At 41.1% G+C, this 12,709-nt stretch overlaps 1 protein-coding gene across 27 annotated transcripts in view; it reads left to right on the forward strand.

The window, feature by feature from the left end:
* SEC31A (SEC31 homolog A, COPII coat complex component) overlaps positions 1-649 on the forward strand; it is a 63,810-nt gene extending 63,161 nt beyond the window's left edge. For all 27 annotated transcript variants that reach the window (XM_019731334.2, XM_019731338.2, XM_019731339.2 and 24 more), the window contains one exon: positions 61-649. In XM_019731334.2, coding sequence (XP_019586893.2) covers positions 61-240 — 180 coding nt within the window. In that variant the 3' untranslated portion in view covers positions 241-649. The remainder of the gene's footprint in view (positions 1-60) is intronic.
* Positions 650-12,709: the final 12,060 nt, after the last annotated feature.

Genomic DNA, 12,709 nt, shown 5'->3' on the forward strand with positions numbered 1-12,709 from the left:
GGGTATCATGGGGAATTCTCCATAATTTAATTCTTTCTCTTGGTTCCACCTTTATTTCAGCTTTCACCCACCATCATCAATGGTTTACACAACATTGCAAGGAGCATCGAAATGCGGAACTACTCAGAAGGACTGACCATCCATACCCACATAGTGAGCACCAGCAACTTCAGCGAGACCTCCGCTTTCATGCCCGTTCTCAAAGTTGTTCTCACCCAGGCCAATAAGCTGGGTGTCTAAAAGGGCAGCGTCACTGTCAGCCACACTGACATGTTCCCAAAGAAACACATTTAAAAAAATGATGTGATATGGACCAGTCCTCATTAGCATGTTTCCATAGCAGCCAGTCAAGAGCATTTGCACTATTTCTGCACATATACTTGTCTTAGAACTGCTCCAAACCCTGGTGCTTTCTTTTGTTTTAATCTTTTATTGCCAGTGATGATTTTCCTATTCTGCAAATAGTGTATTTCCTGGATTACACAGAGTATGTTTTTCTGAAGTATTCTGATAAAATGTGGTTTTTAAAACCTTGGTGTACTTTTTGGAAAAGGAGCATCTGGTTATGCTTAAAGCCGAGCTAAAACTAAGTTTTTTCCATGTCCTCCCTTCTTCTTCCACGTCAATCAGATTAAAGTGTGTAATCCTGTTTTAAGTGTATGTAGTCTTTTCTTTAAACAGCTGCTCACAGTTTAGTTTAGTCTCTTTTTGTGTGTGTGTCTTTGGCTTCACTCTGGTCCCGAACAAATAATTAAATCCAGAGGCTGCTATATAGATTTAGCAAATATTAATGAAAAGTGGGATCATTAGCTTTAAGTATCTATAGGAAAAGATAGCATTTTCATTCTGTAGAGTGCATTGAACTTTATTAATAAATGTTTTTAATATTCTGTTTGAATTAAAGATTGAATTGTCTCCATTTTATAAAAATTCATTTATCCATTTTCAAAAAGTTATCTATAACTCTGAGGTTTAAGTTCAGAAAGAAAACTTTAATTTCTGTCAGCCTCCTGAATCAAAGCCAGATATTTTTTCAGCCAGTTTTTCTGTCGAGTGACTTTATTATAATGTCTTAAGAACTGCGTGGTAAATAAAAGATAATGGTCCCCCGAGAATCTTGAGGAAAATCAGATGCTAATAATTTTTCATTGTCTATTCAATTTTACCTAAGTGGGTTGCAAAACTAGAAAATAAATCCTGTGATTATTGTGGAGATAGAGGTGCTGTTTCTAGGAATAACAGGAGTCTGTCAGGTTTTTCGGTATCCTGAGGGGAACAGTTTGCAAGAACCGCTCAATTTCCTTTGTTGGGATTCCCACCAAGTAAAACCCCTCTTTTAAAAATTAACCAACTCAGTTTTTAGGTCAGAATAGTTTTATAACTGAAAAAAGGAAGACCTTGATAGTAGCATGTATGAGCATTGGAGCCTTAGGAATGGGTAATGTGTCAGCACCCTGCCCTTCAGTCTCCTGGAAGTTTGTGAGTCTGAGTCGCTTCTGTGACTCATTCAAGTGGCGACTTGACCTGGACCTCACCCTCAAGTGTGTTGTCAGCCCAAGACCTCATCTGAACAGCTGGCTTTCATTTATTGCCCCTATAGCTAGGATTCGTGTCATGGCTTCATGCTTACCATTCCGTGACAGTGGCATAACCGGCAGCATTTTACAAAAAGACAAATTCCCAAAAGATGAAAAACAAGAGTAGGTGGCAGTGGAGCCCTGGCCACTCCCGAAGATTTTACAAGTATGAGTGTAAAAAACTATTTGTTGCTGACATCTGAGTAGCTGTTATCTCTCCTTTTTCAATACAGCACTGTGAGTTTTTTCCACTGTGGAGACATTTATCCACATGGCTTATAACCTTGGAGGCGTTTCATTTAAGTGGATGGAGGTAAGAAGAGCTGAACCCAAAATATTGTTTTGTCTCTGAAGTATGAAGATAATAGATTATGGAAAGAGAGTAGTTTGTTTCCCTGGAGAAAAGTAAAACAACTTTCAAAAAGTTTTCTTTTTGACAAGTAGAGAAAGAATTCCAACTTGATTTTGTAGATGAATCTGTTGTTAATGTTTTCATCTCTGAAAGCATTACAGTGTATGGCTGCACAATTCAGGTACCTCTGTGTAAGGCTGTTCTCACGTGAAGATCTGGTGGCTGATGCCACTAATGGCTGTTTAGTTTGGGAAAGTTACAGCTGTACCCTTGCCATTACTTCATGTCGTTATTCTTTCTAAATCCCAAGTCTGTTCAGATATACTTCCATGTTTTGTGCTTTTCACTTTTTTAACCTACTTAATTTTAAAACAAGGAAAGGGCTGGGTGGGAAACTGGTCGGTGGGGTGGGTGTTGGCCAGGAGACTCACCACCTCTCTGGGGGTGGTGCTTTTTTTTTTATTGCACCTGCTCCTCTCTTCCATTCTTCATGCGACCCTTTGGGCTAGGCGGGATGGGTGCACCCATAGGCCCCACTGGAGAATCTTTCTGTGTAATGGGATACATAGCTGATGGAGGTATTCATACCGTGTTTCCCCGAAAATAAGACCTAGCCAGACAATCAGCTCTAATGCATCTTTCGGGGCAAAAATTAATATAAGATCCTATATTATACCTAGTCATATAAGACCCGGTATTAATATTATATTTATTGTATTGTATTATATAAGACCCGGTCTTATTTTGTTATAAGACCGGGTCTTATATTAATTTTTGCTCCAAAAGACACATTAGAGCTGATGGTCCAGCTAGGTCTTATTTTCGGGGAAACACGGTAGTTCCTTTGACTAGTGTGGCATCAGGATGAAGTTGAAAATAACTGGTCTGCCCCTAACTGTCGAGAGTCCAGTGAGCCTATATATTCCTTTGGATTCAGAAAATTCCCATGTATCCTGGGGGACAGAACGATGCAGTGAGATTCCTGACAACGAGATGTACCCTGCCTGGAAGATAAAGAGAGGGATGGTGACTGGTCAACACTTTTCTGATAACCTATTGTCTCCTGGACCAGAATGGGGTTTGCTTAAGAAGGCCTGCAAGGCCATCCCTCTGCCGTAGTGGAGGCTTCCTTTGGAATGGTCATGAAGATTCAGCAGATAGTGTACCCCCAACTGTGTGTGCACACAAACGTGTATGCATGCTCCCCTCTTTAGTTTGTTCACTGCTGTGGTGGCAGCATTCCCAAATTTCACCCCTGACAAATCTGTAGGGGTGTTCATCAAATGCTGACGATGTCACAGGTAGTGAGTGATAGGGACTGTCCATGCACAGAATATCTTAAGTATTTGATCTTCGGGATATACGAACCAAATCTTTCAACCAAACTAGAAAAAGCAACCATGTTTACAAAGAAAATAAGACCAGGTCTTATATTAAGTTTTGCTCCAAAAGATGCATTAGGGCTTATGTTCAGGGGATGTCATCCTAAAAAATCACGCTAGGACTTATTTTCTGGTTAGGTCTTATTTTCCGGGAAACATGGAATGAAATCAGCTTTATACTTACACTTTTTCTGGTATACTATTTGTTTTACCAACATTTCTGTAGGATCTCCCGCTGAGTGCTTTGGTAACCATACAAGTCTTAGGCTCAGGTTGCGTGGTGTGCATGTAAGCCTGATTGGGGTCAAACTGTACCATTCTCTAATTTCCAGCTGTTTGCCTTTTCCCCCCCTTTGGGAGGTGTGGGATGTGCGGGTTTTAAGTGGTTAGAGCACATCTTGACAAAGTGAATAAAAGCAAACAAAAGGGAATAGACTTTGATTTAACTGTGGTGTATGTTTTTTGCACTCTGGATTTATGTTTCCAGAGACCTGGCGTATTTATTTAACAAACATGTTCATTTTCCTTCTGAAACACCTAGAATGACTGTGTACAAACCTCATTACTCGTAATGTCTGCACTCTTCAATGGATTTGCACTCCTTGTTGAATTTGAATTTGAGTTTTGGCTGATATTCCATAGGCCTACAAGCCTATATTGTTCATTAGGTTAGGCGTGTCTCTGCTTTTGTCACTGGTGCCTTATCTCCCAATCCGTGACCTTTCTAAAACCTTTGTGTATCAGTGGGTTCGTACCTTGCAAATGGGAGTGGGGAGTGGCTTCAGAAGCCTTGTGAAATAGAAATCTTTTTGTTACAAAAAGATAGGAAAGCTTGTTGGCTTGTTAGTTCTTCCATGTGCAGTTAAACCTCACAAAATCTGGGTCTCAGACATATCTACCATTATCTCTTTTACACCTTTAAAGGCTATAACTAACGTTCCCCAGCTCTAGAGAGTAGTATCCTAGAGTTGTTACTGACTTGATTTCTTTACCTCAGTAAATATAAAGTTCTGTGTGCAGTTCAGTAGAAGCTTTATGTCCAAACAGATGTGCTTCCAGGTAGGCAACATAAAATGAACCAGTAGGGAGCCTACCACAGGAGACTGGATTCAAATTTGATTAGAAGAGGAAAGTTTCAGACTTTTTTTCCTTAATAGTAAAACAGCAGTGAATATAGTACATGATTTAAGGGAAGCATTAAAGATGCCCAGTAAGTATAATTTGGTTAATGATGGAAAATGGTTTCATTTGTACTTTGTCCAGTAAAGGAACTTCCCATGCTAGGAGGGCTAGAATGTGCTATCGAATTGAATATAACATTTCAGTAGTAAAAAAGGAAAGCAACCATCTCCTACAAGTGACCTTAAAGTAATTTCCTTTCCTTCTGGATATATCTCCAAATAACAGATGACCTGCTCTGACCACCTCTTTTGCCTTAAGGAGTCTTTGGGAAAGAACACATCAGTTGTAACAGGCTGAAGTCAAGTTCACCAAGAGGAACTGCTTAGACACGGTGAAGGGATCTAACATTTCCTTGAGCTGGGCACTGAGCTGGGTACTAGCTGGCTCTCAGTCAGTCCTCACATCCACCCAGGGAGCTAAGCTGTTAATTCCAGTTGCCTGGCGCAGCTGGTGAGCAGTAGAATCTGGATTCAAATCCATGTGTCAGCCTAGTGAGCACATCTTTTTTTCCCCACAAAACCATATTTTTCCCAAAGTAAGGATAACTGCAACAAAAAAACTACTGCAACAAAAACCTGAGTTTTGCTTTCTTCCCCCACTCCTAATAGCCTGCAGAGATCTGGCATTTCCCCACAAAAAAGGGATGTGTTTATTATAAATGATACAGAGCATTGTGTGTTGGCTTCTTTTCAGGCAGATTCTCTTTACAGGGTGGGAAAGGTAGCCCTTGGCAGCCCAAAGCCTCCATCTCCACTGCTGATACACAAAGGGAAGAGAACCTTTCACAATAGCCAAATACTGCTCACAGACAACTCCAGTTGCCTGTTTGGGTCTCACGCTCACTACCTGATCGAGTTCTGGGCCCAGAGGTAGGGTAGCCAAACTGACTGGCCCAGCCAGTGTGCCCACCTGCCTGGTGCCAGCGCAGTGATTCTAATCCTCACCAGAACCATGTGGAATGGTTCCCCAAAGGAAAGAGTGCCATTTAGAGAAGGGGAGAAAAGAGGGGGCCAAAACAACCCAATACCGCCTGCCAGGCAGTTACAGGCGCAGGGTTCCAGACTGGAGGGCAGCCCTGGGTGGTAACAGTAAAATGTTATGGTGCCCACTTTGTTCCAGTTGCGATAAATTGTGTCTTTATGAGGGACAGTGTAGAAGAACACCTATGTGAGCCTCAAGGAGCTGCGTTTTAGTGTCTTCTCTGCCACTTACTGTCAGTCAAGTCAGGTCACCTCTTTCTGCCTCCATTTCCCCATCTGTAAAATGAGGGGGTAAGACTGGATGATCTCTAATTCCAGTTCCAGCTCTGGAAGTCTGTGCTCCATCTGTCTTTCCCACAGTGTCTTTGTATATTGCGTACAAGTCTTGAGAAGGAATTGAAAACAAATTTGGATAAGCACAAAGCTTTGAAGAAAGATGACAAAAACAAGTCAGGTCTATTTATATTTGGATACTTTTTTCCTCTTGTAGAGTTAATTTCATTTCTAATCTGGAGAAAAATCAATGCAGCACTTTTCTTGATTGAAAATGAGTCAACTGGTATTAAAGAAGTAGTTTGTAATGTGAGGATTTAGGACAAACACATTTGCTTGGCCTTGTGAGGTCCCTAAGTAGTGAGTCCCCTCAGTACTGATACATATTTCTGTGAAATTAACCTTCCTACACACCTGTTCCCCACATCAAGAATAGGCTACATTTGATTACATAGGGTACTCAAATGAACTAGTTTTTCCTCTGATGCTGCAGATCTAGGTCACCCTTTTGACATTCCTGAACTCTATTTACAAATGCTCCCTCCCCTTTAGAGAGCAACAGGGGCCTTTGCCTTTTAAGAGCAGCCTGCGGTAATTGACACAGCAGGAAAAGAAAGAGGTCATTGAAACAGAAACAACAACAGCAGCTAATGCTGAGAAATAAGTAAGAGCTTCACTACGTTCATCTGCCCTTGGAAACCAAAATAACTATCCTAAAAGAAATGGGGTGGGTGTTTGCGGTGGGGAGAACTGGAGAACTGGAAGAGATGGGGGCGAAAACCTTGTCAATACGCTCTTTCTTCTGTTACAATAACAGGGATTATTCATTTATTTCAGAGAGCTGGGAGTCGGGAGCAAGGAGAGACTGGGGAGGAGTTTAGTTTGGTTTGTGGACCTTGTTCTAGCCAGATGTTGGTCAAAGGGGGATGTGGTGTAGGTATTATTAACAAATGTTCACATGCCATGAATGGGTCCTGAAAAAGTTGATAGCGATTCCTCCACAGCATTTGCTAGAGTTTGTGGTATACACTTCTTGTAGTAATTTGGTTACTCTCTACCAAGGAGTCAGATACTCCTGTGCATGGAGCTGAGCTCATGCTTGGCTTCTAGAGGAGGCTCAATAAGTAGCTATTGAATGAAAGGTTGTTAATTGATTCAAATTGAAGATAACTTGGAAAGATGCAAAGGGCAGCATATCACTGACAGGTTGGGGTTGGCTGCAGAATTTCCGTGGGGTTTTCATTAAGTAGACCCTCTTATCTAATTAGGAGATAAAGGCCTGCAAATCTGGCCATCTCCTATGCCCAGTTTCCTGCTGCCAAATCGCAGCACTCTTAAGAGTGGTCAGGAAAAATGGGAAGAGTCTTAAGCAATAAGGTTGGGATTCTTGTTAAAACCCCACACTCTCTTGACACCCAAAGCAACAGAAGCATTCATTTTAGGGGAACGGGTCACCCCTTGTCCACTGCTGTAAAATCTCAGTGGGAAATTTTTCCAATCCATTTCATCCAGAAAAGTGGAAGCCAACCCTCTTGTGATTGGAGGAAGCTGACAAGACTTATTTTTCTACTAAGCCATGGTGCTGCTCTACTTCAAAACCAATCTTCCTTTAATCTTGGAGACTAACTTCCCAACTTGATGCTCTCCTGAAATCTACCCTGAAGCTTGTGAGAGGATTTCTCATCATAGGAGCACAAAGATTGTCTACATTTGAAATCATTGACCTTGCAACTCATCCAAGAGACAGCCTCCCCTCCCTCATTCCTTAAATACCTAAGAGCTGCAAAACGCATCCCTTCCTTGTGCCAAAGGAGCTGGCTTCAGTGATTACCTCTAATCAAGCAGAGCAGGAGATTTTATTTCCCAGTTCCCTGGTACTGCTAGCATTCATTATTTCAAGATCTGACTCCCTCCAGCCTATCCCGTTATGCTAGTTTTCCCAATCTGGGACTCCCAGATACACCCTGGCTTCCAGGCAGGTTTCATAACTACATTGAGTCCATCTCTCTGGGATGATTAAAAAACAATAAAACACCCTCATTATTCAGCAGTTGCTAGGGACGAAATGCTGTATCCTAAGCTCTGTTTCTGTGAAGTAGGCAGTATCACCTCCATTTTGTACATGAAAAACTGAAGTTTGATTATTAGGTAAATTTCACAAAGAGGATTCCCAGCATAGATCCTTATTAATTCTTAGATTACATAGGATGAAACTAAAGACCTAAGAGACGGCAGTTGTCTCCAAATTAGAGACTGGCTAAATCAGAGTGGTGGATCCACACTCAAACTCGGGTTTTCAGATGCCAAACCTGGGTCATTTCACATGTAGCTGCTGTAGCCAAAATCAGAATTTCTATAAGAAAAGCATTGCCATGAGAATCACTGTAAATCTCTAATTTCAAAATGGATCTTGGTTTTCCTCTTTACTTCCTCCCTAGAGCCTACATTTTCTCCAGAAATATTTTAACAGTTTTTTAAAATCTTGGTATTCACCCTTTGAAGGACTACACTCTTAGCTAGGTACTTTTCCAGGCTCACTCCCATCTCTGAGTCTTTTCTTACTCAATTATCCAACTGGGAGTCTCTCCCAAGTCATTCTATCTTTCAAGGCCTTGTTTGCTGCCACCTCCTCCATGAAGCCCTCCTGACCATTCCAGACCACCTGCCTCACCAAGCATCTCCCACACAGTTTTTCTAGGTGGTGTTACCATTGAATACTTTGCATCTTCTGTCTTCATTCTATCCACTCTACCTGAAGCAACTTCTTCTCTAAGGTACATAAATGCTGGCCAGAATCTAGGTACTCTAGCTATGATGGTTTTCTTCTACTATTAGGTTGGTGCAAAAGTAATTACGAGTTTTGCAATTTTTAACCTTTTAAACAGCAATTACTTTTGCACCAACCTAATATATCTGAGAGCAATCCTTACCTGGTAAACTTCAACACAGAGGCAAAAGACTTGTACACTGAAAACTACAAAATATCATGGAGAGAAATTAAAGAAAACACAAATAAATGGAAAGACATTTATTTGATAAGATGTCAATACCAACCAAAGTAACCTCCAGATTGAATGCAATCACTATCAAAATCAAAGTGGCATTTTTTGCAGAATTAGAAAAATCCATCCTAAAATTCATACGGACTCTCAATGGATCCAAATGGCCAAAACAATCTTGAAAACAAAGAACAAAGTTGAAGGTTTCATAGTTCTTGATTTCAAAACTTATTACAAAGCTACAGTACCCAAAACAACGTAGCACTGGCATAAACATAGATACATAGACCAATGGAGTAGAACAGAGTCCAGTCATAAACCCTCAAGTATATGGTCACATGCTCCTCCCTTTAATAGGAAAAGGAGAGTCTTTTCAACTGATAGTGTTTGGAAAACTACATATTCACATGCAAAAAGATGAAGTTGGACCCTTACTGTACACATATATAAAAACTCAAAATGGATCAAAGACCTAAACGTAATTGCTGAAACTATAAAACTCTTAGAAGAAAACATAAGGGAAAAGCTTCATAACTTTAGATTTGGCAATGATTTCTTGGATATATTTATCTATTGTTACAAAAGTAAAAATAGATAAATTGGAATATATCAAAAACTATGCATCAAGACAATCAACAATGAAAATGCAACCTATGGAATTTGAGAAAATATTTACAAGCCACATATCAAATAAGAGACTAATATCCAGAGTATATAAAGAATTCCTGTAACTCAACAAAAACAAAAACAACCTGATTAAAAAATGGGCAAAAGACTAGAACAGACATTTCTCCAAAGATGACTTACAAATGGCCAACAAGCATATGAAGATGTGCTCAACATCAGTAATCATCAGGGAAATACAAATCAAAACCACAATGAGATATCATCTCATATCCATTACTATGGCTATAATCTAAACAAAACAAAATAAAACAAAAAACAAAATAACAAGTGTTAGGATGTGGAGAAGTTGGAACATTTGTGCACTGTTGGTGGGAATGTAAATGGTGAAGCTGCTCTGGGCAGCAGTATGGAGGTTCCAAAAAAAAAGAACTACCATAAACTCCAGTAATACTACTTCTGAATATATATCCAAAGAATTGAAAGCAGGGTCTCGAAGAAATAGTTGTACACCTATGTTCACAGTAGCATTATTCACAACAGCCAAAAGGTGGAAGCCACCTAGAGTCCATTGTCAGATGAATAGAAAAGCAAAATATGGTATATACATAAAATGGAATACTATTTAGCCTTGAAGAAGAAGGAAATTTTGACAGATGGATGAAACTTGAAGATATTGTGCTAAGTGAAATAAACCAGTCATACAAAAAGAAAAATACGATATGACTTCACTTATATGAGGTAACTAGAGTAGTCGTCTTCATACTAGAAACAGAAAGTACAATGGTGGTTGCCGGGGTTAGGGAGAGGCAGAAATGGGGAATTATTGTTTAATGTGTATAGAGTTTCAGTTTTTCAGAAGAAAAGTTCTGGAGATTGGTTCCACAACAATGTGAATATATTCAGCATTACTGAACTGAACACTTAAAAATGGTTAAGATGGTAAATTTTATGTAATGTGTATTTTAGCACAATTTAAAAATTTAATCAGGTTTCAAAAAAATCCTTACCTGGCTATCAACTCCCCTCCGGCCTCTCTAGTGTGAATTAACTACTCTGTCCTTTGTCCCTTCACTTTACCTTGCACATGCCACTATCAGGGCTCTTACCACATTTTTGGTAATTACTTGACAGGATAAGGGTTACTGTCTGATTTGCCCCCATCAAGGAATGAGATGAACACTTATCCACTTCTGGGGTCTTGACCAGAAGCTAAGAAAATATACTAAGGTCTTTGGCAAAGACCTTAGATGAGAAAAGAGACAGTAGCCCTGATGGCATAATATGCTACAGGGAACAGTCATTATTAGCAAGAGTACATCTTATATCTGGGAGGTTTCACTCTGAGGTGACATCTGGAAAGGTCATTTTCCTTCAATCATCCTTTTGTAGACAGGATCTGAAAGACCTACAGAGCACTTCCCCTCACCCACATACAAACATCCCCTCCCCATTCTTAGTCCAACCAGCTGAAATGACTGGCCTAACTCAGTCTGACCCATTGGAGGGACCAGAGGAACGTGTTCACTCAAGACAGATTGAAGCTACAGTAGCTTATCTAATAGATAAAGTACCCAGGGGCCATGTAAAGAACTATTTTGCTGCCTCCCCCAGACTCTATGTATTCTTGAGGCCTAATAAGAATTGTGTTTTATTTTCTGATAATGGACTGGACCTTCCTGCCCTTCCAAGGTCATAGCCAAGAGTTTACATTTGTTTGATTTGTCTTCCCTCCTAGATAGGGAGCTACTTGACAGCCAGGACTATACCTTGTTCATCTTTGTATCCCCAGTGTCCGCTAGTCCTGGCACATAGCAAGTGCCCAATAAATGCCAAACAAATGACTAGATGGTTAGAGTGAAGGTGGAGTGAGTTATAATAACCCAGCAACTAGTCCAAGCAACTAGTCCACTCCAGAGAGAAAGGACAGTCTGAACTAGAGAACCACAGGGAGCATATGGGTCTGGTGGGAGTGGGAAGCAGTAGGAGCATGAGAAAAACAAGTGGTTCATTGTAAAGGCCAGGGTGAGTAGGCTGATGAAATTTATACCTTGCAGTTTCATGTTTTATTGTCTCACTAGTCATTATGCAGTGTTGACATTTATCTGGTCCCCAGGCAAGTTTCCTTTCATTCTAAAATTTCAGCTCCATCTGAAGCACCACCACCATAACACTGGCTCAGAGGCCACGATCCCACAGCCACACACCTCGTTTCAGTTTTAAATTAGACATACCTGGCTAATTGGACTGGTTCAGGTCTGCTAACAATAAGATGCTCATGTATGGCCGTTTCATGCAATCAGTTCTTTGTAATTTTTTCCCCTTCTCCTAGAATCCTGGAAAGGATTCCTAACAATGAGGGATCCAAAAAAATCAGCTTTATTTGTCAACATAATGGTACCCCTGCAAGCTCACAGTTACAGAATTTGCATGCTGGAAGGAAGAATACAGATTAGTTTTGTTTCCCCCACCAGGAAATGTGTGCCCAGAGAGCCGAGTTGGGTCACAGTCAGTGAGAACTAGAGCTCAGAGCCGGCTTGGGACACGTCCAAGCACAACCCTCTCTGCGTTTCTGTACGATTAGGGCTCCCTTTGGACAGATCTAAATGATCTGTGTTAGGAGGAGAGCAATGAGCAGACACTGCTTTTCACAGGTTAATGTTCCTTTGGACGTTCTGGCTGATTTTTTTCCTAAAGCCCCTTCTCAATGGTGCTGACTTGAAGGTACTTTTCCATCACCTGGGGCCGAGGCCGGCCGCAAGCTGGTTACCTGAGAATTTGCATAAACAGCTGCGGGACTCATGGGCAACGTGGTGGGCAGGGCACTGTTAGTTACTAACCAGCCCCCAAATCATCTAAGAGGCACTAACTGAGCACCTACTGTGTGACTCGCTTCATCTGCCTAATTAAGAGTTGAGCAGCTGTCCCCCACCCTCCACAGGCCCAAAGAACCATATGAACCGGCAGATACAGGAACTTCTGATTCTCATCTGGCCTTAACTTGTATTGAGATTCTGGGAAAATATTTTAAATTCTTCAACACGGGTGGCCTGTGGCGTCAAGTTTTTTTCTTTTCTTTTCTTTTTTTTTTTTAAAGCTTTTCAAAAGCAAAAGGTATTTCTTGGAACTGGATAAACACAACAGAAGTGCTGTGAGCCGCTCTGCAGGCTCCCAGTGCGGGGAGCCACATCCCACCCAACCCCGGGTCCAGGCTGCTAACCTCCTGCGCAGCGGGCTCCTGAGTCTGGCCCTGGGGAACTCGGGCAGCAGGGACCAAGGGGGCGCCTTTCTCTTTAAGAGCCCCACAGGCGATCGTGATTGGCTGTAGCTATGCAGGTCT

Source organism: Rhinolophus sinicus, linkage group LG02 (genome assembly GCF_036562045.2).
Source record: "Rhinolophus sinicus isolate RSC01 linkage group LG02, ASM3656204v1, whole genome shotgun sequence".
Taxonomy (NCBI): Eukaryota; Metazoa; Chordata; class Mammalia; order Chiroptera; family Rhinolophidae; genus Rhinolophus; species Rhinolophus sinicus.